The sequence below is a fragment of the Vicugna pacos genome, chromosome 27 (assembly GCF_048564905.1).
Source record: "Vicugna pacos chromosome 27, VicPac4, whole genome shotgun sequence".
NCBI lineage: Eukaryota > Metazoa > Chordata > Mammalia > Artiodactyla > Camelidae > Vicugna > Vicugna pacos.
In genome coordinates, this window is record NC_133013.1 from 22,758,619 (window position 1) to 22,784,500 (window position 25,882).

The 25,882-nt window shown below is 52.4% G+C and overlaps 1 protein-coding gene across 1 annotated transcript in view; it reads left to right on the forward strand.

Moving 5' to 3' along the window:
* RASGRF1 (Ras protein specific guanine nucleotide releasing factor 1) overlaps positions 1-25,882 on the forward strand; it is a 94,297-nt gene that overhangs the window by 14,925 nt on the left and 53,490 nt on the right. Inside the window, exons 2-5 of the mRNA XM_006208790.4 lie at positions 3,693-3,799; positions 10,938-11,085; positions 18,760-18,852; positions 21,345-21,598. Coding sequence (XP_006208852.2) covers positions 3,693-3,799; positions 10,938-11,085; positions 18,760-18,852; positions 21,345-21,598 — 602 coding nt within the window. The remainder of the gene's footprint in view (positions 1-3,692; positions 3,800-10,937; positions 11,086-18,759; positions 18,853-21,344; positions 21,599-25,882) is intronic.

Consider the following 25,882-nt stretch of genomic DNA (forward strand, 5'->3'; position numbering starts at 1 on the left):
CTCAGGTGGCTAGGCTCCCACGGGAGCCCAGGACAGCGTGTGCACGGTGCCAGGCACACAGTAAGGCCTCCCGAGATCACAGGCGCCTTCCCTTCCCACATCACTGGTTGTTTGTTGGACTTTTCTGCATGCAGATTTGAGAATCTGACATTTTCGTTCTGTCTCCTTCAATTCTCCAGCTTCCCTCTTCCGTAGCATCTTCCTGGAGTCCGGAACGCACCCTTTCCTCTGTGTGTGGGGGTTTTGTTCTTCCCCTGTGCATTGTGCTTCCTCTCTCTGTCTCTGTGCGCTTCACCTTCTGTCTGTCCCTCCCTCCCTGTCTATCTCCATCTCTCCCTCTGTCGGCAGCTCCCTCCCCTCATCTCCCGATTCCCAGATTCCCACGTAGAGCACAGTCTCATTCACTCGGCTGCCCGAAGTCAGGATCTGTGATGACTCAGAATTGCTGGGTGGAAGTTTACTTCCCCTCAGCGAACACTTTCTACTAGTCAGTTGGGCAACGTGGTTGTGTAAAGCAGCTGTCAGGGGGAAGGTTTACAAGCACAGAGGGAACACGCTGCTCTCCAGTCAGGTGGGGCACTTCTACTCCAGCCTGGGCCGCCCGGGGCAGCGGAAGTACAGCTGGGCCACGAGCAGCCCTGAGGTCTGGCTCAGCTGTGCCGTTTCCTGGCTGGTGAACTTGGGCAAACCATGGTACTTGCCTCCCCTTCCCCAGTTAAATGGGGGTAAGACACTTAACTCCCAGGGTAGCTGTGTTTCCAGCGAGGCGATAACGTGTGCTGAGAAGCTGGCATCACGCTTCGGTCCTCCAGTTTCCCCTTCACCTACCAGCTGCCAGCACTGCATGCCCTTTGGCCTTTGCCCTGAAAACCCTCTGCACGTTCCGCAGATCCGCCCCTCCTCCACTCCAGGCAGGCATTCATGGCCTGCTTAGTATGAGATGCAGTGAATCTTCTGGGTCCTGCCTGCTGCTGCGGCCCTGTGCCCATGCCTCCAGTCGGCAGACCACTTCACCTGAACCTCCAGCCTGTGGGTTATTCAGGGTCTAGGTGCTGTCTCCAAAGGCAAGAGATGTAGGACACTTATAGGAGACTCTTGCGAGAGCCCAGGAGAAAGGTCACAGGGCCTGACCTAGAACGGCGGTGACAGGGACAGAAGCCATGCCCCACAGCAGTGGAAGGGACAGATGGATGGACCAGCATCTTACTGTGGAGTTGATGGGAATGGGTGGAGAAGGAGCCTCTGGAAGCCTGCAACAAGCTGTCTGCAGCCTCCAGGAGCCCTGAGTCTGGTCTGAGAGGCAGAGAGCTGAGGGCCAGCACCTGTCAAAAGCCAGAGGTCTCTGAAGGCCAGGTTCAGGCCCAGGCTGGAGGTTAGCTTTCCAGCCAGCGTGAGATTGCAGAGAGACTACAGTACACAGGGGTCGCACATGGCATTTTCTTTCTCTATGAACCAGGGCCGCTCGGCTGAGGGAGGGGCCTCAGCCAAGCCCATCACTCCATGTGGGTCTGAGGGGACAGGTTCAGGGGCCTGCCCCAACCCCGGCTCCTCCCCGGGGCTGGCAGCTCTGGGTCCCCTGGCAGCCCAGCAAGGAAGGAGACCACTCCTACCCTGGGAACTCAGCCTGGTGCCACCAGTGGGTCCATCCAGCTCTGGGACATCCCCCTCAGGGCTCTCGGGGACCCAGCAACCCCACTGAGTCTGCATGTACTGAGGGTGCCTTGTTCCTGAGTTACAACCTCCAGTCTCACCTGTCCACAGACTCCTTCAGGAAGGGACCTTGCCTTTTCCATCTTCACATCCCAAGTGCCAAGCTCAGAGCCCAAGTGGACAGCAGGTGCCCAGTTATCCTGGCTCCTCTGCTTTCCAGCTGTGTGGCCTTGGGCAAGTGGCTTGAGTTCTCTGCAGCTCAAGTTCATCTGCCGTGAGCAGAGAATAACACCTGTTCCACTTGGGGAATGTGGGAATGAATGAGATCATGGGGAAGAAGCATTTGTGTGCTCACCATCTCTCGAGAGATGGGGAGGGCGCTGGGGAGGCACCTGCAGCTCCGTTTTTCACCTGCTCCCTTCTCGAGGGGGACGAGTGCCCCCCGGAACCTTCCCAATTCAGTTATTTGAGGCTGCAGCTGACACTTCACTCTGCAGCCCAGTTATCTGTTTCCTAGGAAACAAGCAAGAGACATTGACTCTGCAACCACACACACGCATACACACACACACACACACCCGCTGCCACCAAAAGTGACAATTAACAGAAAGACAGTAATGTCAGCAGAAGCTAAAAATAAGTTTACGTGCCTTGTGCTGCTGCTCCCTGCGGCCTGGGCACCTAGGCATGGAGGGACAGGGGCGGCACCCTCTCCGACGCGGCACTGCACTGTGACCTGCGGTGCCTCTTCTGAGTGGGCAGGCTTGGGGGTCCCTCTCTGCACCTCACCACCTGCCTCTCTCCTCCTGGCTTCCCCAGGACCAGACCCCAGAGGCCTCCGAAGGTGGGGCCCCAGCACTTTGCTAGTGCACCCTGTCTCTGACTGAGCCCTCTCCTGGCTTCCCTCTCCGCCCGAGACTGGCACCCCCGACTCTTGTCTGCAGCCTGGAGCGACATGGCCTTCAGACACCCACAGTCTGCATGTCCACTTCCCCGCCTTCATTCACCCACTGACACCTGCCCTTTATCCTGCCAGTGCCTCCCCAGTCTACAGCACCTCCACCCACCTAGTTGCTCAAGCCAGAAACCGGGGGTTGTCCTTCTGGCTCTCCTCCCGCCTCATCCCTCGGCTCAGGCCCTGCCCACCTGCCCAGCCTCGTCTCTGACATCCCTATTCCCATGGCTCGCCCCGCCACCGCCTGACCACGCCGAGCACTTTAGATGTCCATGTTGCTCCCCACATACTTCCGTCAACTGCAATAAGACCTGAACCAGCGAGTGCCCTATCCTCTGGGAAGGCCTCCTGCTTTCCCCGGGCTGAATCCGTGGGTGGCTTTCCCTGGGCCCTTTTTTCTTACCTCCATGACAGTAATGATCATTGTACTGCATTAATTATAGACAACATATGTGCTTACCATGTTTCAGGCTTTGTTCTCAGAGCTTTAGGTGTATTAATTGAAAGAACAGTGTTACAGATGTGTCTCTGTTGTGGGCTCCTCCGCTGCCCCAGGAGCTTGGGGAGCAGGCCCCACATTCGCCCCGGCTCTACATCAGTCATCTACACACAGAGCTGGCTTCCAGTGGGCTCTGCTAGGGCCCCTGTCTGTCTGTTCATTGCTCGAACACCAGGACCTAGAAAAACGTGTAGAACATTTTTGTGGAGTGAATTAAATGCATCCTGCACTGAATTGGTGCCCGGTCCCCAAAGGGATGTTCTCTTGGTGTGTTTTCTCTGCCTTTCTCCCAGCATACCTGATGGTTTAAAACTGGCTTTTTTGCAATTTGTTGGCAAATAGGGCCTTGTGTGTTTTGTTTCCTTCTTACAATAGCCTAAGCATAGGTTCTGTTACATCGTACAAAGCCTGCCTTAATCGAGAGTTTGAAACTATTAAATAGAATGGCATTCCGATGATCACGAAGAATGAATCCATGCCTAGCTGATGTGGCAACAAGGCGCTTTGCAAAACAGCCAGACTGATAGCAGGAGACACTGCCAGTTCTGTGGACATGCTGGTAATCAGAGATGTCTCTTCTTGGTGCAGCATTATTTCACGGTCAACTTCAGCCATGAGAACCAGAAAGCCTTGGAGCTGAGGACGGAGGACGCCAAGGATTGTGACGAGTGGGTGGCAGCCATCGCTCATGCCAGGTATGTCTCGCCCACTCCACAGTCCAGGCGGGAGAGATTGAATCCAAGAGCCCTGTCCTGAGCAAAACCAAGTCCCAGGAAAGGAGAAGGAAAGCTGTAAGAAGGGTGTCTTGGCAGGTCCACCTTAGACCCCGGGGCTCTGGGACATGCCTCCCCAGGGTGCACAGGGAGCCAAGTGTCAGGAGTAGCGGCATTGCAGCCTCCCCCCTGCTTCAACCCGACAAGCTCCTTTTTTCACACCAGGGGAACCGAGTACTATTTGGTTGGATTACAGGGTCTTATGGCCACCAGCGTCTGAGACCATCACAATTCCAACCCAGATGCAGCCACTGATTTGCAGGACATGAACTAGTTCTGTCTTTTCCCTGGGCCTTGGTTTTCTCATCTATAGATGGAAATTCTCTAACCCTCTCTGAGCTTGGATGCTCAGGGACTGCAGATCCTCTCTTCCTCTCATTCCCAGCACTGTGTGCCTCTCTCTAGAGGGACTCGCTGGGCTGGGTGGGGAGAAACCTAAGAGGAAAGTATATGCTGCAGAGAAAATGGAGGCTTCCAAGCTGGACTGAGTTGTTCTGGGTCTTGGGGAAACAGTGGGTTTGTGGGTTGGGGTGTGGCCCCAGCCAACGATCCCCTGGCAGAGCTGAGTACTGTCAGGGTACACGGACACCCAGACTCACCCCTCTGAGCAGTAGATCTTTCTGACTGAGTGGATAGTATTATGTTTCTGTGTCTACCTTTCTATAAAATGTAGGCTCCTGGGGGCAGGAACGAAGTGGGATTCTTTGCATCCCCAGGGCCTGATAAACTAATGTGGATTGGAATAATGCAAGGATGAATGAATGGATGAAGGATAGATGCAAGGTTGGGTGTTGAGTTTATGTAGTGTTGAGTTTATATAAGGAAGATGAACAATAGATGAATAGAGGGTAAATGAATGATAAATAGATGAGTGTTAAAACCATATATGGTTGGAGGGATGGATGGATGATGGATAGATGGATAGGGCCCTTGCTTGAGCCTAGGGTCAAGCTAGCTGACCAGACACCCTTTATTATGGCTATAGGACTGACTTTGGCCCTAAGGTCAGGCAGTGTCCATCCCTGTCCTCAAGGAGTGTCCAGTCCAGCTGTGGAACCAAGTTCTCACATTGAACCAATAGAGTCAGGCTCTGAGTGAGGTGCAGGGCAAACAGGGACGGATGCAACACAGGTATTCCCCAGCCTAGTCTGGAAAACATGAGACAGATGTACAAAAGGCTCTGGCGCGTGAAGGCTGTGTGACGTACAAGGAGAGAGACATACTTTCGTCTTCAGGGAAGTGGAGGAATCTGGGGAAGCTGGAAATGGGGTGACATTTGATCTGAGAAGGGTCTTGAGGGCTCATATCTAACGGGTTTAGACAGGAGCTCTTCAGTCCCTCCTCCAGCCCCCCAAAGGCCTTAAATAAAGGCAGTGATACAGGAAAGAGAATTCCAAGAAAAATAAAGAGACAAGTTTGGATGTCAGAAGGTAGATGAGGTTGGACATTGGGCTGGAACCAGATCAGAAAGGTCTTGAATACTCAGCTGAGATGTTTGACCTTTCCTCTGCGAAGAGTAGGGAGCCACTGAAGGTTTTACACCAGGGGAGTAACATGATCAGAGGTACGACTTGGAGTGGATCTTGCTGGCATTGTGGAGAATGGAATCGAGTGGAAGAACCCAGATGCAGGGAGAAGAGCTGGACCTCAGGCTCCCCAGCACCAAACCAGAGCCAGTAGCAGGGTTGTTTTGGGAACCAAATGAAATTATGTCTGCGACGGGGCTTTGTTAAGTGTTGCAGCATTATAGAATTCTAATTTGCTACACATTCTTGTTAACCAGGACACATTGATTTAGAAAGTCAATTCATACAAAAATTTTCCGGAGACAATGAGGTACCACTACCTGTAGAATCTGGAAGGGCTGAATTGGAAAGGACTGACAGCACCAGATATTAGAGATGGGGCCAAGTAACCACAACTCACCCCACGCCGGTGGGAGCACGAAGTGGTTCAGCCACTTTGGAAAACTGTTAGGCACTTCTTTAAGAAGTTCAACATACAGAGTATACCGACTCTATGACCCGGCAGTTCCACTTCTCAGCATTTATCTAAGAGAAATGAAAACCATCAACCAAAGTCTTGTATGCGGATCTCCTTAGCAGCTTGATACACCATAGGAAGCTAGAAATAGCCAAGGTGTCCATCAGCAGGCAGATGCAGAAAGGAACCTTGTTGCCTCTGTGCGATGGGATACCACTCAGCAATAAAAAGGAATTCATGACAAATACGTGTAACAAAACAGATGGATTTTATCGTCGATATGCTGAGTAAGAGCCCAACACGAAATAGGACACACTGTCCGATTCCTGTTATATGAGATTCTGAACCAGGTGAAACTAAACTGGGGTGATAGAAATCCAAACAGTAGCTGTTCGGGGGTGGGGATAGACTGTGAAGGGGCACGAGGGAACTTTATCTTTATCTCAGTTAGGGTGTAGGCATTTATCAAAACCAGCCGAACTGTGCATTTGAGGTCTGTGCTTTCCATCATATGGACATTAAACCTCAAATTTTAAAAATGAATTATATCAGTGAGAGAGAATGTTGTAGCTCTCTATTGCTCCACGACAAATGATCACAAACGAAGCAGCTTAAAAGAACACGCATTTGCCATCCCACAGCTCCCCGGGTCAGGAGTCTGGGCCCGGGTGCAGTCTCTGCTTCGGGTCTCACAGGCTGAAGTCAAGGAATCAGCCAGGCTGGCCTCTTAACCTCAAGGTTCTGGAGAAGTCTCTGCTTCCAGGCTCATTCCTATTGTTGGCGAGATTCAGTTCCTTGTAGGGCTGCAGTCCCTGTTTCCCTTCTGGCTGTCAACCAGGGATGGCTCTCAGCTCCACGAGGTCACTTGCATTCCTTGCTGTGTGGCCCCCTCTACCCTGAAGCCTGGTTCATCAAATTTTTCTCCAGCCGCAACTCTCCAACCTCCTCTTCGGTGGCCAGCCAGAGAAAACTACCCATTTTAAAAGGCTCGTATGAAAGGGGGAGGGTAGAGCTCAGTGGTAGAGTATGTGCTTAGCATGCACGAGGTCCTGGGTTCAATCCCCAGTACTTCCATTAAAATAAATTAAATAAATAAATAAATAAATAAAATCTAATTACCTCCCCTTCTCCCCAAATAAATAAACAAAATTTTAAAAGGTTCATATGATTAGGTCCAGCCCACTTAGCTAATCTGCCTATCAGCTAAGCCATACAGCATAACCTAGCAACAGGAGTGAAAACTTACCACATTTATATTATGCAGGGCCTGCAAACCAGGGCAGGAAATCTTGGAACTATCTTAGAATTCTGTCACAGAGAAGACATAATTCTGTAAGTAACTCACTAAATTAGAGGTTGGTTCCAAGTAGCCAATAAATTGCTAATCACTTAGTTGACAGAAGTGCTGCCAAGCCCACGCAGGCCTCCAGCAGCCTGACAGCGAGTGTTCGCATCTGCGGGGACCTCTGTCCACCGTACCGTCCACTAGGGGCTGCAAGCTCTTTCACACAGTGTGTTGTTTGCTCCTGATGACAACCCAGTGAGTGGGTCCCTTCAGCCCCACTTGACAGATGAAGCCAGTGAGATTCCGTGGCACACAGAGGGTAGGCTCCTGAGTGGAACTTGGGGTGCCCCAGATCCTGGCTCCCAGCTTTGGGCTCTGTGACTCCCAACAAACTAGAAACCTGCCCTCCCCAAAAGAGGAGCCGTTGGGCCAAATGGCACCACCTGTCTTTGAACGAAAGCTTCTCCCATCCTTTTGGAAGCCGGGGGAAGGGCCAGTTGTACATGCTGATGGTTTGTCTTCCCTGGTCAAGCCCTGGGGTCTGAGTCAACCCAGGGGCCTCAGAGGAACATCCCCCTTTTGGCCTCGGACTGGGGCAGAGGTCACAGCGATGGTCACTGGTAAGGGAAACAGAGCCACCTCCCCTAGAACAGTCACCACCAGCCAGTCTGGCTCACGCTGGTCTTGTTAGACAGCTCCTGGGCCCACATGAGCCACAGACTCTTCCCTGGGAAGCTGGCTGTGTGACCAAAGAGGGGACGGTAGACTACGAGCGTTCTTTAGCCTCAGCTCATCGCATACATCACGAGTGTATGTGCGTGTGTGTGTCGGGGGACAGACTGGCTCTCTTCCACAGTGAGAACGAGTAGTGGGTATTCTTGCATGTGCCTGATTTAGTTTTTATTTACATACACATAGTAGATACATTCTGTAGAGGAGAATAAGCACTGTTGTGTATGAATAGGGGTAGGGACGCCATGTGCTCGCCCACTGTATGCATAATATTCTAGTACTGCGGGATGCCTCTGTGGTATGTGTGTACACAGCAGGCAGTGTACAGAATGTAACACGGAATGTGACTTACGGTCTGCATCTCAGTGAGGCCTGCGTGCCCAGCTAGCCGGCCGCGCGGGAGAGTGAAGACCTGCGTCTTCAGGGGCTTGCGCCCCATTCCAGCTCCAGCTGTGATGCTCACTGACTGTTGTTTGAGGCCTGAGTTTCCGTTTATAGAATGAGACCATTGGCCTTTCTTGATGCCTGAGTTTCCTTCCAGCTCCAAGAGTCTGTGAGTCTGTAAAGACGGGGCTGCACAAGGAGGTGCTCATTAAACCCTGATTGATGAGAGGGAGGAGGGGAAGGAGAAGCGGGGGGAGCAGGGGAAGGAGTGGGGAAGGGAGGGAGGAAGAGCGGGAGGGTGAAGGGAAGAAAGGGAGGCAGAGCTGGATCAAATCGTCCTGCAGATAAAACCCTGACTCCTGGTTCTGAAGCACCAGGCTTCAGAGCGCCTTCACTCAGCAAACTAATGAAGGCCCTGGATTTTCGCACCCCTGGAGTGGGGAGAGGTGTGGGGATGTGAAAACGGTTTCCTTCATGCTCTCAGCTGAATTTCCTTTGCAAGTAAAGACAATTCAGCCTCTTGGGAAATTCGGAAAATTTTAAAACCTGATATTCTAGTTTAAATTCATTTTAATAAAAGAAGCACAAAATCCTCATTTTAATCAAGTAGTATTACAAACCAAAGAATTCTCTCTTAGAGCCTGTTATTTTTAGAAGCAGGTCGGGGAGCAAGACGGTAGCTCTGATCTGTGGATGGGACCTTGCCCATCCTTTGCTCCCTGCTGGGCTGCTGCCAGCTCTGCCCCTCTGTGCCCTCCCGCCTTCAGGGCACAGCTGGGGTGGCCTCCTTCTCTGACCCCACCAGGGACCAGGCTGTATGTAGTCTCCACTGCCCCCCACCTCGCTACCCAGCCCCTTCCTTGCAATAGCAAAGCTGTTTCCCGCCCTCGGCCTCCTGGGGTCCTGACTGCAAAGCCGGGGGGGGGGGGGGGGGGGGGGGGGGGGGGTTGTACGGAAACTGTTACTGTTCTTTGTTGCCAGGAGGGAACTTCAGGACCTTGTGTGACACAGCTCCTTAGTCTGTGACAAAAGCCAGTGTCCTTCACCCAGCACCCCACAGACTAGCCACATCCAGGGTACCCGGAAGGTCCTGTCAGTAGATGTCAGACTGCAAAATGTCCTCTCAGTCTGGCAAGTGAAAGATAGAGCTGGTGACCCCAGAGAGGGACCCAGTTCCTCTGGGTGCTGGGGACTAACGCCAGGTGGCCAAGGGTGGAGGCGCAAAGGGCAGGAAGGACCTTGGGGACCAACAGAGAGGCAGAGGGAACTTCCAAGGTCACTCAGCTGGTGGATGTGGGAGCTGGGGCTGAGCCCAGGCAGATTGGGTCCGAGATAGAGGACTGGAGACCTGGACCGCAGACCTCATTGCAGACACTCCCAGAGACCTCTAAACCTTCCCTCCCAGTCTGTGCCTGCCTTTCAAGTCTCCTGCCCCGTGCGCTACCCGGATGGGCACCTTCCCCCTAGAATGTTGGGGTTCCCTTTCAGAGCCTCTCTGCCCTCTGAGACTGGACCCACTTTATGGAATCAGGTTTCTCCCCACTTTGACACCTTCAAGTGCCGGTGCTGTGGGTGTCAGGGAGAAGCCAGGCCTGTGACCTTGGGCACGTGATGCTCCCCACCAGCCCTGCTAATCTTCCAAGTGCCACCTTCCCACCCTTCCCCTAGTTGCGATGCTCTGCAAATCTGAGACATGGTCGTTTACACAAATGCTGAGGCCACTTCTTCACTCCTCTGACCCTTTGGGGTGCTATCTGATCTGGCCTCACCTAAACATCCAGCCCCATTGCCAGTTATCCCCAACACAGGCCTTCCACCCAAGGCTACCCTTGAATAGGCATATGCCCAGAACACTGGGTTTGGAGTCAGAAGGCCTAGGTTCCAATTCTGGTGGGAGACGGGGGAATCTTCCTCCAGGAAGTCTTCCCTGATTACAGGTCCTTGTTGCTGGGCCTTCTTCTTAATCTTACAGCACTAACAGCCTGTGGTGCACGATTTGGAACCGAGGTATACTGTGCAGGTTCTTCAGATGGTGGAATCTAGGTGCCTGACCCTCCTCTGTATGTCATCCATCCACTCAGTTGCATCCAGGGAACAGATGTTCGCTGAGCATCTTCTAGTCTCAGACACTGTGCTAGGCCCTGGGGAGACAGGGGTAAGCAGCACAGGCATGCCCTCAGAGAATGCAGGCTCTCCGCAGGGAACAGAAATAACTGAAAACCGCCAATCATCTGGCCAGTGCTGCGGTAACAGCAGCCCATGTACTGCAGGAACACCCCACACGGTCTGGGGGAGAGCGCAGAGAAAGCTTCGTGGAGATGACATTTCAACTGGGACCCGCTCTGGGAAGGAGGATGGAGCTAGCCCAGAGAGAGAAGGAGGGAGGAGGCCTGTTACAGACAGAAGATCTATCTGTGCAAAGGCCCAGAGGGGTGAGGTGTGGGGCGAGGTGAGCAGAGGACCAGTGGAAGAACCAGAGGTCAGAGTGTGAGCCCAGAGCTGGGGAAGGGGCCAGAGCAATCAACGCCAGCACAGCAGCCAGGTCAAGGCCTCGGGCACTGTGTCTGGGAGTCAGGACCTTCTCCTAAGAGCAGCCAGTAGGTGAGCCCCACTCCTGCTTGGATGTGTAGAGGACAAGGAGCCAGCGTCTAATCTGCCATGCCCATCTGTCCGCAGCTACCGGACCCTGGCCACGGAGCACGAAGCTCTGATGCAGAAGTACTTGCACCTGCTGCAGATCGTGGAGACCGAGAAGACAGTGGCTAAGCAGCTACGGCAGCAGATCGAGGATGGGGAGATCGAGATCGAGCGGCTCAAGGCAGAGGTGACTGTGGGCCAGGGGCCCAGGGGTGGCCAGCCAGGGGCCCAGGCCCCAGACCTAGCGTCTCAAACCTCAGGCTCCCCAGGGTCAGGGCGGCACAGGATGGGCAGGAGGGACCAGCTCCCAGCCACAGCTGTGCCAGCCTCCAAACTTAAAATCAGCGATGCTAGCAGCGTGGGAAGGTCCTTTGGTCAGATCTGGGTTCAAAGCCCACCTCTGCCACACAACAGCAGGATCAGAACCGTCTGGCCACATCATATAAGGTCTGTGACTCTGAGCTGAGGAGGGGAATATGAAAACACAGATTCCTGCAATCGGGGTCAGCTACATAATTTGCAGGGCCCAGTGCAAGGTGACAATGCAAAGCCCCAGCCAGGGTCGGGGAAGTCAGTCTCCTCTTCCCACTGCCCACTGCCCCCTCATAGCAGACAGGCCACCCCCAGCTTCAACCTCCAACTCCCCTAACCTCTGCGCCATGATGATGCACTCAGTCCCTAGATTCGGGTGGGCCCCTGCTGAGTCACCCACCTAATGCTCCAAGCACTGCCAGCCAGACAGCTGTCTCCTTGCCCTGCCCGGAGACAACACAGGTGCACACGAAACCCACCCTCTCTGTACCTACACCTAGGTCCCTGCATAGGGCAAAGAGGGGCAGTGAGACACTGCTGGGCTGATCTGACCCATTGCCATCAGAGGTTTGCAGAGGTTTGGGGCCTGTGTTGCTGGGGTGAGGGAAGCAGTCACCTGAGCACCTATCCCAGGGAGACAGGAACTGAGGCTCCAGGCTCCTGGGGCATGCCCCACTGTCCCATCAGCCACCACTTACAAAACACAGATTCAGAGAGAAGATTCTTAAGAATTTCAAGATGGAGACTGCTAAGCCTGAAGCCCCGAGCACCTGGCCTTATGAACACAAGGCCCCATCACACCCATGAAGCCAGCTCTGCCTGGAATGCTCAAAGATCCGAAGTTGCCAGTTCCACCTTGTCGTGCGGCTGCGAAGCTCTGAACTAATAGTAACGTTAACTTGGAACTTCAGATGGATCAAAACTTTCAGATTCAGTGCACTTTCCCCAGCCTCACACCGGGCACCTTCAGACATGCTTCCTTAGTCATTCGCCGCAACCATCCCGAAAGGAACCAGGCTCAGAGAGCTCAAGTCACGATCACACAGCTGGAGGCGTCAGAGCCAGGACTGGAGCCCAGGTTTGCCTGTCCACCTGCCAGTCTCTCCACGCCGCTCATAGCCTCTTCCCTCACGGTTCCCAGGATGGGACTTGTCCCAGCTCTAAACCACCTGGTTCATTCTGGGATCTATTCTAGCACAACAAACATCCTTGACTCCAAGCTGAGCCCGTCAGGGACCAGGGAAGAGGTCTGGCCTCAGCACCCAGTTATTAGCTTTGTGATCAAGGGTGTCCAGGAGTCATTCATTCACCCACTCATTCCCTAAATGCCTCGATCACCTGACCACTGCCTCCTCTTCCCCAGTCTTCTCCCCTCCAGTCACTTGGGGCTCCATAGCAGTGAGCTGTGCACCCCTTGGCCTTTGCACATGCTGGTTTCCTGTTTGGAAAGCCCTCGTCGCCTCCACACTTCCCTGCCTGTTGAAATCCTGCCAAGCTCAAATGCCTCCTCCTGGGGACTCCTGGCCTGGCTGGGAGCGTGCTCCCTGCCCCCTGCTCCCACACTTGCCCACACTCAGGGTGCCTCAGCAGAGCCAGCTCCACGTGTGTCTGTCCCCCACCGGCCTGGCAGGAACTCCTTGAGGGCCGGGTGAGCCCTTACCTGTCACTCCCTGTCCTTTGCCTAGCACACAGTAGGTGTTCGGTGAGGGCTTGGTGAATGAACGGACGTGGGCTCTGTGGTAGATACTAGAGGAGAAGTCTCTACCCTTAGGGTCTGACTGTGGTCAAGTGTGAGCGGTGCTCCAGTAGAGCTTGCAGGGTGAACCCCAGCAGGAAGGAAGTCATTTTATAGCCAAAGGTTCATGTTGCATATGGCCTAAAAAGGGTTTGGGGTTTGTAGGCCAGAGAAGGTGTGGGTGCAAAGGGCAGAGCCCCCTTTGGTGCCGGGGTGCAGAAAGCAGGTCAGTTGTGAGTGATTGCATGTGTGCGTGCATGCGTGTGTGTGTGTCAGAGTGGCAGCAGAGGCCCATTTGGTGGGAATTTGGAGCAATGCTTCCAATCGAGTGCGTCATCCTCCAGGGCAGAAGATTTTTTTTAAAAGAGTTTGAAAGAAAGGCCAGCTTGGTAAAGCTTTCTGGCTGTAGCCCCGTCACCCCATCTCTCTCTCTCTCTCACACACACACACACACACATGCACACACATCCTGCAGGGCAGAGGGAACCTCTCTGCTCCCCTTGGGCTCTAGAAAGGTGGAAAGAGAGTCCGTTTCCCAGGAAGTAGGCCATCAGGCAGGCAGGAAGCACTGAGAAGCCAAGGAAGTGCTGAGTGACGCCAGTGACAAAGGCAGAGGTCTTCGAATGTCTGAGCTGGGAAAGATCAGAAGACACCGAAATCCATAGAAGAAGGAGGGACTTAATCCAAGGTTGTTCCAAGGTCACCTCCAGCACTGGAGTCCAGGCTCAAACCTGGATCTGCAGGCCCCAGATCCTTGGCCTGTGCCTGCCCCACAACTTACCCCCCCTCTCTGAGGGGCCAGGCCTGACAGAAGGGTGCCTGCTAAGGAATGACTGTTGCCTGGAGGGCCCCAAGCTCTCACGGTCCACCTTTCCTCTGAGAGCCAAATAAAATTCCTCAAGCCCCCTTCCCACTTATTCCCAAGGATCCTCAGGGGCCTTACATTGTCCTGGCCACCTCCTGCTTTTAAATTCTGCTCTCCTGACTCACTGCCTCACTTGCCACAGCAGCTGTCTTTACACTGTCGTTACTGCTCTTTGCTCCCTGGGCGGTCCCACCATGTCAGGATGAGCTAGATGATGCTGCAGTAACAAACACCCCCCGAATCTTAGTGGCTGGAAGCAACCAAGGTTGCTTTCTCACTCACACTACATGTCCAGGGTGGGTTCTGCCCCACAACCTTCTCACTCTGAGTCAGGAACACGGGCTGACGGGGCTCCCATCATCAGGAAATTCACCAGTCTCGCTGCAGGGGACAGGAACGTGGGAAGTGATGTGACACCACTGCCCACATTTCTTTAAGCAAAGCAAGTCACGTGACCACACCCGAGTTCAGGGGATTGGGAGATACCATCCTGCCGTGTCTGAGGAGGAGAACCAGGGTATCCAAGAAAGCCCCCGTGACTACCCAACCGCGGCTCCTCCTTCAGTTCTCAAACCTCATGATACTGGCTGCCGTGTGTAACAGACTTTCCAAAAGTCTTGGATATAAGAGAGAGGGGGTTCCGTTACTGAAATAGAAAACAGCTTAAAAATGAATGGAAGACACCCCTGCCGTCATGTTGTTCAGCCTTTCTGCTGCGAGGGTTTGACCTCCTCTCCTCCCCCTCCCACTGGCCACTTTGTCGGTGGGGGTGTCACTTATAATCTGTTTATCAACCAAGACCCTCACCCTGTATCCAGTGATGTTGGAACCGGCTCATATCACCATGCAAGAGCCAGCTGTTAAACGTTCAAGAATTTCACCAGTTAGTTATTCAACCTTTGAAAGTAGCTTAAAATGGGCTGAGGTAGGAATGCTCACACCGTAGAAACTGACAAGTGCTACCAGTCAGTTTTCCTTGCAGAGAGCTGGGTCAGTAAGGATTTACCAACATATTATCGTCTGCATCTCTTTTCAGAACCAGCTACAGAATTTGCAGGGCCTGGGGCACAGTGAAAACACAGGGCCCTTAGGAAGTTCAAAGCCACAACAGGAGAGCCTTTGATCAGCATTGGGCCCGTCTAAGCCCAGGGCTCTGCACGGGTCACACATCCAGGAGTCAGCCCTGTCTCTGCTCGCCCTATGTACTCTCCAACCCTATAGCCCTCGCCATCTCTCCCTGGAGGGGACAGGAGAGCATACCCAAACAAAAGTCTGCACAAAACTTCACAAAGCATAACTCTCCACCTCTGTCTCTTCTACTCCATCTAAACAGCCCTATCAGGCCTCATCTTTCATAACCAAAAAGTGCTAAGGACCACCTAAAACAAAAGGAATGTCCACAGCTGAGAAGAACCCTCCCCGCCTCTAGAATGCTCAGTTTGGCACCATTTCATTGTTTTAACAGTGATTTTTCTCCTATTTACGATTGCAGGTAAATTTGGAGAGCAAAGGCAGGCCCTAAAGGCGCAGGATAGGAATTGAGATATAGTCATAATATTTTACTGGCTTGGAAGCACTCAGACTCCTGGAAGGCTGACTCTGGAAGAAACTGAGGAGATCTTTAGTTCAGGGTTTAAAAATGAAAATTTAGCCATGGAATCTGTTTTACAACCTTTGACATGGTGCCCCACTATATCCTATAGGTCAGTGAGGGGACTGCTCTGGGAGAAGTAAGAAAGGGTGGCCGTGACCCCTAACCTTGCAGCCCCTCCCCAGCTCCCCTCTCATGGTGCACCCTACATGCCTTGAGTCCTCCTTCCCATCCCTCCTCCTGCCATCCTCACCACTGCCACCCTGGCACATAACACCCTGTCATACCTGTGCCTTTGTTCACACCATTCCCTCTGCTCAAATTCCCTCTATCCCACAGCCCTCTTGTTGGGCTCCTATTTGTCCTTCAAAACCCCTTCTGCATAGCCCTTGCCACTTTCATGGTGAGACACTACCTTTGCAGTAGGTGCACACCTCTCTTCTGGTTTTGCCTTATCAGATTAAAAGTTACCTCTGTGGGTGTCTGACCCCCTTCTTAAACTGGAAGCTCCTCCAGGGAAGGGATTCGACTTACCCACCTCCAGCTGTGTCTCACCAATGCCCAACACAAAGACCCCGTCAGGACACGCTGGTGGTGTTGGCATAAAGGGAGACTGAGATGGGCATCTGTGGGGCTTGGAAGATGCCGGAAGATGTCAAGAAGGACAGAGAAAGAACTGAGTTCTGTGGCAGCTGTTTGAAAAGCAAGAAATACAGAGATCTTTAGTAAAACCTTGGAGGCTAACAAAAAGAAAAAGGCCTGGATTGATTCCATCAGCAATTACTTCCCTGACCAAATGTATCCTGGATTAAAGACATTATCTCCAGAGAAGGAAGTAGGATGGGGCAGAAGCCGATGCTCAGTGCCTCAAAGGGGTGTGGCTAACAGAGTTCTCCTGTGATGGTCAAGAAGGCTAGACCACGGGTGGCGAGCGGGCAGGGGCCAGCAGAGACACTTGGCATTGAGCCAGGTCGGACAGGCAGAGTTGGGCTCTAGCCAGCGGGCTGGGGCGTGAGCCAGAGTCCCCACCCTGCATGTCCTTCATTGATGAGGTCAACTGAGCGGGTTTCGTAAACCAGCCAAGCAAAGCAGGGTCCAAAGCAAATCCATCTCCAGAAAAGACCTGCCAGGGTTGGAGAGAGACTGCCTCCATGAGCTCGCCTGCCACTGGCTCCTGGAGGGGATGGGCCGTACATAGCCCAAGACTTCTGCAGCGCCCCCAGGCTCACGAGTCTCCAGAGCTTTGCCCACCTGGCTTGATCCTGAAACAAAGACTCCAAGGCTGCCGGTGTGGCCTGTGCATGTAGCATAGCGCCTGACCTCATTGCATCTATTTTTTGCCCTGGTCCCTGCTGAGTAGATGTCCTGGAATGCCTCTCTCTGAGGCAAGTGCCATCAGCTTTAGCTATAGACTACACACACACTCACTCCCCGCCATCCTAAAGAAAGAAGGGTTCCGTGTGCAGATCCCAAAACTGGCAAAGAAAGCAGACTGGCAAGGAGGTGATGATATCAGGCCAGAGGTGGGTGTTGCCTGGGCACCCCTGCATCTCTGAGCTCTCCAAGAGCCTGCCTGTGCGGGTGTGCATGAGTGTGAGTGTGTCTCTTAGCCCTCTAGAGAGCAGATCGAAGAATCAGCCTTTATTTCAATGTGCAGGTGTTCTCAGAGAATTGAAAGAAAAGGAGTGGAGGAGAGAAAAAAGAAAAGCCCGTGTGGGCACTGACTATTTCTCAGCCACTCTGCAAGCGCAGGCCAGGGTAATTTTAGCAACCCGCGAGTGGAGAGCGGGTAACGGTTCCATTTTGCTTTCAAAGTGCTCCATTCGCTCAATTGTGAGAGCCCATTCATCCTGCGGTTCAGCAAGTGGCCTTGAGGGGACAAAGCCACGTGCTCTGAAGAGGAGCAGCGCCGGCTTTGTGGCGGCGTTTGTGGATTCCCCTGATCTGCTATCTTTAGACACGTGGGGCTTGGTGACTGCAGTGGTTTCTGGTGATTGAGGTTTTTGTTGCTGCTGTCCTCTGATTCTTTTTTTAATTTACTTATTTATGTAGCCAACAAATATGTGTTGAGTGCCCAGCCCCACGCTAGGTACCAGCAGCATATTAATGAAGGAAACCATCCCTAGCCCGCCGAGCTCACCGCTGGGATGGAGGAGTGAATAGGCGACACTAGCATTTTCTCAGGAAGGTCGGCAGCGCGGTGAAAACCCCGGTGGAGGACACCCAGCAGAAACTCTCAGACACTCGAGTGGCGGCAAGGAGCCCTGCCCGGGAGGACGCACCACTGGCCTGTCCACCTGAAGAGTGCCAGCGGCCCCGGCCGCTGTGCGGCTTAAGGTGCCCCTTCTCCTGGGCGCCACTCCCTTGGTTTTGACCTTGCTGCTGGGCTGACCTCTCTGATCCCCAAATCTGGCAAATGAAGATTCTCAGATCAGCTCAAACATTCGTTTCAAGGGCTGTTCCATTTTTCTAGGCCACAGTTTCCAGGTTGTGCTCCAAAGAGGGAGGGGACAGTGAAGCCATCCATGCTTGCATCTGAGGTCATGCTAGGGATCCAGGTTGGTTTTGTTTGAAAAAATAAAGGGACTCCCTAAATGTCCATCAATGGATGAATGGATAACAAAATAGGGTCAGTACATACAATGGATGTTACTCAGCCTCTAAAAGGAAGGAAATTCTGCACGTGCTGTGACAGGGATGAACCTGGAGGACATCAAACTGATGAGAGAAACCAGCCACAGGAAGACAAATACTGTGAGATTCCACTCAGACGAGGTGCCTAGAGAAGTCCAATTCCCTGAGACAGAACGTAGAATGATGGGGGCCGGGGCTGAGGGGAGGGGAAAATGGGGAGTTACTGTTTAACAGGGGCAGAGTTTCAGTTTGGGACGATAAGAATGTCCCGGAGATGGATGGTGGTGATGGTTGCACAACAGTGTGAATGTACTTAATACTGCTGAACTGTACACTTAAAACTGGTTAAAATGGTAAATTTCATGTATATAACAATAAAAAGTCAAAAATAAAGGGACTGAGGGTTTAAGGAGTAGGGAAAAGAATCCCAGATTACAAATGAGGTTCTTGCAACCCAGAGAGCAGAGAGATCTCACCAAGGGTCACTCGGAGTTGGAGCCCAGCTGCTGTGGACCCAGATGGACAGGCTGCCAGTCCAGTGCTCACTCAGAGACCTCTGGCTCACGACCTCACTCAGAGCAAGGGACATGAGCTGCAGTACCACCGGCGCTCAGGGAGACCAGACGAGGCACTCGCTCAGCACGCCTCTCCCACAGGTGGCCAGAGGGGTGGGGCCTCCACCAGCCATGCCCCTCTGGGCACCTGACCTGTGTTTCTGTTGCAGATCGCGTCCCTGCTCAAGGACAATGAGCGCATCCAGTCCACCCAGACCATCACCCCCAACGACGAAGACAGCGATATTAAGAAAATTAAGAAGGTCTGCACCATACCTCGGGGCTGGCACAGCTGCCCCAGCCCTCTTTAGAGAGCCTCCTGGCACAGCCCAGGGTCTGCAGTGTCACCTACTGCCCCACTTCTCCCAGAGCCTGCCACCCTCACCTCTGGTCCAAAGGCAGAACCAACAGCCCCTTACCCCTGACCTACACCTGGTCGAGCCATTTCTTCTGGTTGTCCCTGTGAGGTAAGGTGGTGTGGCCCCATTTTATAGATAAGAAAACTGAGGCTCCGAGAGAAAAGGGAGTGGGTGGAGCCAGGGCAGGAACCCAGGCTGTGAGATTCGAAGTTGAGAGCTTTCCTCACAACGGCCTCAATAAAACCCCAGGCCACTTCCCCACTGTCATAACCTTGTATGCCTGCCCACCCCCCAGCCACTGTGGTGCAAACACTTCCTCTCACAGCTGCCCTCTTTCATTCCCAGCAGACTTCAGCTTGAGAACCAGTCTCTGTAAGGCCCCATAGTTGGCCCCATTGGTCTGACTCTATTATAGAGTCCAGGAGGGGCAGGCATCTCGGGATGTATCGGAGATTTGCCCAGCAGCCGGAGGACGGACCAGCACCACAGGCCACCTCGTGGAGAGGGGTGTGGAGGGGAAGAGTATGGTCTGTGCTTGCAGCTCGCTAGACTTGAAGCAGGAGAGCCTGATTCACCCTAAGGAAAACAAGTGAAATGGAAAATCCTACTAGTTGAGGGTGTAAAAGGACCCCAGTGCCATCCAGACCAGAAACTGCGAACCGGCGACCCACCAGCCGAGTTCAGCCTACCAGCATGTTTGGGGTTTTTAGCCCACACAGTGGCTTTTTTTTCCCCCTTTTTAATTTTTTACCAGTGCTTTAAAATCTAAACATTTCACATGAAAATCTGTATTTCTGGTTTCTCAAAAATAGAAATAGCTAACATTCATTACGCACTTTCTATGTGCCAGACACTGTTCTCAGAGCTCTGTGCAGATGAATTCGTTCCTAACTAGAAGCCCTCTGAGGTTTTATTATTAACTGCATTTCCCATGTGCAGGAGCTGAGGCACAGAAAGGCAAAGTGACTTGCCCAGGTCACACAGCCAAGTATTTGCAGACATTTAAACCCTGGCCACCAAGCTCCAGAGCCCACGTCCTCGGTCAGTAGGGCATACCATCTCCTGGAAAGCAGGAGGTCTTGCAGCCTTGGGCCCATCTCCTACACGCAATGACTATTGGCCCCAGGCCAGGAGCTGCCCTATTAGGGCCCACCCTGCCGGGTTCATGATCTATAGGACCTGCCAGGCCCCCATGGGCATCAGGATTTGCCACCAGTGCCACCCAGGTCTGAACCAAGTCCTGCCCAGGCCCTTCCTTCTCTACTATGGCCCCACTGGCTTCCTGGCCCAGGTTCAAAAGCCATTTTGTTTGGGACATTTTGTTAAGTACCAACTGAAATCCACCTCTGTTCTTTTATTTTCACCCTCCTGGGGCCTCAGAGCAAGCCTTCCTGCCTTCAAAGAGAAGTGTAAGGGCTGAGGCCAGGCCTCTCCTTCCTGTGACAAAGGTCCCTGGCCGACGGGTCCGCACTCAGCAGGCTGCACCTGCTGTTCATGGCCAGTGCCCTTTCCAGCTGATAATATTCTGATGAGTGCTTGGCCCGTGGCCCCTGCATCCCCAGACCCCCCAGCCCGCACGGCCCAGCACCCTTGCTCCTGGTGGCCTGTGTGCAGCCCCTGAGCTCACACACAGCTCAGCAGCAGGAATGGCAAGGAGCTCAGTGGCGCCTTGATTGGGAACGTGCAAATCCTAGAACAATTCTGTGTCTGTGAATCAAGGCCCTTCCCAATTTCTTGCCAAAACGAGGCCACGCCAAGCAGCCCGACTCCAAGACGGGCGAATCAGGTGTCCAGTGCACCTCCCCGCAGAGGCAGGGGAGAGGCTCCAGGCAGGCGCCAACGAGGCCCAAGCAAATTAACTAATTTGCCATGTTCTCTTCAATTTGATAATCGCCCTCTTTCCAGGCAAGCTTTAATTGAAACTTCTGGGCTTTCAGGCCAGTCATTAGACAAGATGAGATGTGAGCCGTGCCCAGCACAGCCCAGCAATCCTCTGTCCTCAAGCCACCTCCCATGATGGGGACTCGAGGCCACACTTTTCCCCCTTCAGAGAATGCTCCTTCCAAGGCTACCTGGGGGGTCTGGTCTAAATACAGGGGTCTGGGCCGAGGCCTGGGGATTTGCATTTTTAACAAGCTCGCAGGAGGTGCTGATGCTGCCAGTTGGTGGACCACAATTTGAGTCCAGCCATCATTTCATTAGCCCCATTGCACAGTTGGAAGGTTGGCTCAAAGGGCCCTTGCAGGCAGCAACACCAGACCCAATCTTTGAGCTCTTTTCCCTACACGGCCAGCGTGGGGAATGACAAAGCCCCGGTCCCTGCCCGTGGGGCGCTCACAGCCTGAAAGAACAAAAGCCGCGACTAACTAATGGGAGACTCTCGCGCTGGTCCCCAGGTGCAGAGCTTCCTGCGGGGCTGGCTGTGCCGGCGCAAGTGGAAGACCATCATCCAGGACTACATCCGCTCGCCCCACGCCGACAGCATGCGGAAGCGGAACCAGGTGGTGTTCAGCATGCTGGAGGCCGAGGCCGAGTACGTGCAGCAGCTGCACATCCTCGTCAACAACTTCCTGCGCCCGCTGCGGATGGCCGCCAGCTCCAAGAAGCCCCCCATCACGCATGACGATGTCAGCAGCATCTTCCTGAACAGGTGCGCACCCCCGCAGGTTGGCCCCGCCTCGGGGCGCTTCACCAAGACGGGGAGAGGGAGGCTGGCCGGCACTGAGCCCAGCTCTGACACCAGCCCTCATCTAGTTCCCACCAAATGCAGTTGAGGAAACTGAGGCCCAGAAAAGGAAGGAAGCTGCTTGAGGTCCCGTGGCTAGAAGCAAGGGCCCCAACAGTTACGGGCAGGAGTACAGATGGAGGCTAAACTAGTGGTTCAGCTGGGGCGGTGATTGGAGGCAGTTTTGATTGTCAAAACTTGGTGAGGGTTGGGGGGAGGGTTTGCCACTGGCATCTAGTGGGTAGAGGCCAGACATGCCGCTAAACCTCCTACAGTGCAGAGGACAGTCCCCCACAGCAAATAACTATTCCACCCAAAGTGTCAATAGTGCCAGGGTTGACAAACCCTGGTTTAAATATTTGAGAGTTATAAATCAAGCTAGAAAAAAACAACTGTGTTCCATTCTTCTACCTTGATGCTGTCATAATGATCTAGAGGTTAGGTCCAAAGTCTTAGTCTCCTTAGAGTTCTGCTCTACCCCACACGACCCACAGATCTTATGAACAAATCGTGACCTTGGGCATTAATATGGGGTTTGTGGTACCTCAGAAGGCTGGGCTGGCGGCCACCCTTCTGCTGTCAACCTCTTTTTAAGAGAATATTCTTAGGAAATGGTTTAAATGAGCTTTTTGGTAGGCGGTAAAACTGAGTGAACTAGGTAAAAACAACAAACGTGAAAACATATCAACAGAGCGTAATTTACCAATGATTCTCACCTAAGAATTAAAGTAAATCCCTCTGTGCCCCAGGTCATTGGTTCAACTGCTTTTCTCTTAAAATATTCATCGTTCAGTCATTTCACTAATTCCAACCAGCCCTCATCCAGGCCCCCTGCAGGGGTGTTTGGGACCCAGGGCCACTTTCCCCGTGCCCTGTTCTTTCCCTCTACCTGCCAGTGTGCTGTGGCGAGTTAGGGACCTGTGGGACACCGGGAGGAGATGGGAGACGCATTGGGTGTGGGTCATACCTGGGTCTGATGCCCAGAGGTTGAGCTGGAGAGGCTGAAAGTCACTGGGAGAGGGCCAAGGCTGATACCATGGGTATGGATGAGGCGACAGAGTGCGGGGACACGGTGGGGGGTGAGCAGGCAGGAGGAAGGGAACAGCTTTTGGCCTCTTAGACCTTCTAGAAATTCTGAATCACTGAGCCATAAAGGGTTGGCTTTTTACTACAAATATTGAACACTATTTTTAAGCATGAAATAAATGTTTTTATTCTTTTACTAAAACAAAGAAAATTGATATTATCATTTTGTGAAATCAGATAAGATTTACTCCAGAAACTACAATTGGGTCTTTTAAAACCCAGTGACCTGGCATTTGGCTGCAAAGTGTGAAGAACTTGTTTCTTCCTGGGTAAACCCTGGACAGCTCAGCTAGATTCACAGATTCTCAAACATGAGTGCGAGGTCCCACCCCAAGTTTCTCAATCTGTAGGTCTGGGGTTGAGCCCAGGGACTGCATTTCTAACAAGTTTGCAGGTGCTGCTGCTCCTGCGAGTCCTGGACCACACTGAAACGAGAGGCTTCACACACGTCAGGGGACTGCCTGTGTTGGAGGCTTGGCCACGGCCTCTTGAGAAATACTTTGGGAAGCATTGTTAGAGTTTTTTCTTTGTTGTTTGTGCTTTTGTTGCATTGCAGGCCACAACTGCAAACTTCCGGTGACCATTTATCATAACCACTAAGAGATGAAAGGGTCCTTTTGTGTTTTTAATCTTTGCGTAATTTTGTTCTACTGCACTGATCTTTACTGGAATTCTTTTAGCCTGGAATCTTTGGTTTAGAGTATTCACACTGAACTCACAGAATGTGTCCAAAAGTTGTTTGAAGAAAATCACAATGTGATTTTATATTTTTATCTTTTAACAACTGCATGGGTCAGATTGGATGCCTTCAACTGAGAATCAAATGAAGGAAGGGAGGAAAGTCCCCTCCCCTCCTGGTTCCTTCTGGGCCCCTGCAAGGGCCTGATTCTCCTTCTCTGCGATGGGCCCAAGGTTGTCTGTTGCCTATCTTAGCAGTCTCATTGATCCTGGTCAAAACGGCAGCGGCAGCCTGATCAATCCATAAGGCCTCTAGAATACGGACTCTAGCAGTCACTGGAAATACTGAGCAGGGAGTATACTTGCCTCTTGCGGATATTAGAGAATCTAGCACAGAGCCCAGCACATCCCATGTGCTCAGAAGAGTTAGACATCATTACAACCAAAAAGCTTCACAGTGATGCACCCTGGGAGAAGCTGAATTCAAATCTAACACAGAGAGAATGAACACTTCCCAGCGCATTCTACAAGGCCAGCATTACTCTATACCAAAACCAGAAAAAGACATTTTGAAGAAGAAGACTACAGACTAGTATCTTTCATGATCATAGATGCCAAATATTATCAAATTGAATCCAGAAGTATATAAAAAGGGTAATTCATCATGACCAAGTGGAGTTTATCCTAGGAATGCAAGGCTGGTTCAACATCATAAATCAGTCAGATGTCTTTTGTTGTATTTTCTTACTGTATTAAGTAAGAAGAACTGATGATCATATTAATGCATGCAAATCTGATGTGGTTAACTTCTCTCCCCTACTCTGGTCCCTGTTCTCAACTGGGAGTGGGCCAGAGCCCTCTCCTTTCCCTGGGGCCCAGGGAGGGGTCAGAAGAACTAGAAAATGACTGCCTGATAATCATTCACACCTCACTATATGACCCATTGGGTACATGAGACAGTATAAGCTTCACTGTCTTAGCCTCTATGCTTTTCGTGCACACAAAGATTAGCTGAAATTATTTTTTCAATAACCTACAGAAACCCCACACAGCACTTTGCATGATTAAACGTTATGGACTGCACTCACCACGTTGAGAAGGTGCTTTGCGGGGCCTGCTTTGTGCTGGGCTCTCTGTAAGTGCTTGGCCCACGTGATTTATGATCCTCAGAGACGCCCCATGAGGCTGGCACCAGAGCTCAGAGAGGTGACAGGGTGTGCTCAGGGGTTCAAGTGGGATGGATTTTTGAGCCAGTTCTGTTTTATGATAAGACCTGTGCTTCCCCCTGCTGCCCTGTTAAATAATGGGCTGGAATATTCTCCATTGACCCACCCCTCATCCTCCTAACCCCATCCCTACTTCCAGAGTGTGGCTCATTACAGCACAAGTCTCAGCACACACTCCCTCTCACTCCTGCACCATGAGAGAACTTTGCCTCGTGTGTGAGCCCAGCCTCCCCTCTTGCTGTGTAAGTGCTCTGGAGGCAGCATCCAGGACTTGAACCTCCCAGGTCTCCCCACTTCAGACTGTGGCACAGAGGTCTGTATGTATCACAAGCCAAGTGCAGAGGCTGCCAACTCCCTCATTCGACTGCATTTCCACACATAGCTTTCCCTTGGATTTGCTTTTAGGCTGACGTGTACAGCCACATTGGAAACCTGATGCTAATCTGGTGATTTCATTTGCTGGCACTCATTACAGAGAAGTCCTTGAGAAGAGAGAGACCTCTCTCCAGGTTAACAGATTCATCGCGGGTGTTGCAGAACCAAAGAGGGGGGTTAATTGTGTGCTTCTCGAATAGGGGGAAGGAGGATCTTTGAGCCAACACATCTGCAGCAGGTTCTGTTTACCCAAGACAGTGAGCGTATGGGCTTGGATTATTTCCCTTTAATAAAAACCATGCCCAGGGACATGTGCTGGGAACCACAGGCATTGCCCCGTGATGAGAGGCATCCTGCCTGGGTGGCAGATGGTTTCTATCTTGATGCCTGCTCTGATTGATTGGCAATGGCTGCCTGGAGTCTTGGGTTGAGAAGGATGATGGGGCTCATTAGGGGAGCATGCTGCCATTAATTCGTCACGTCTGCGTGAGCTGGAGAGGAGAGACAGGCGCCTGGACCCATGAGGAGTAACACTCAAGGGGCAGAGGAGTGGAGATGCCTGGTTCTGCCCTTTGCTGGCTGAGTCCTGTCTACCTAGGACTGGCCTCGGGCAAGTCACACGCCTTTCTGGGCTCAGGGAGGGAACCAGGCAAAATGAGCACTTTCCAAGCAGACAGGTCACTTCCTCTCGCTAGAACATTCTTCCCACCTGCTGTCCTTTCCCACTTTCTTTCCGGCAGCTATCTCCTACTCTTTCTTCGTGTCTTTCCTTGGCTCTCATATCCCTGGCCACCCCCATGCTCCTTGTCATGGTTGGTTTATGTTCTTTGGTTGAATGCTCCCA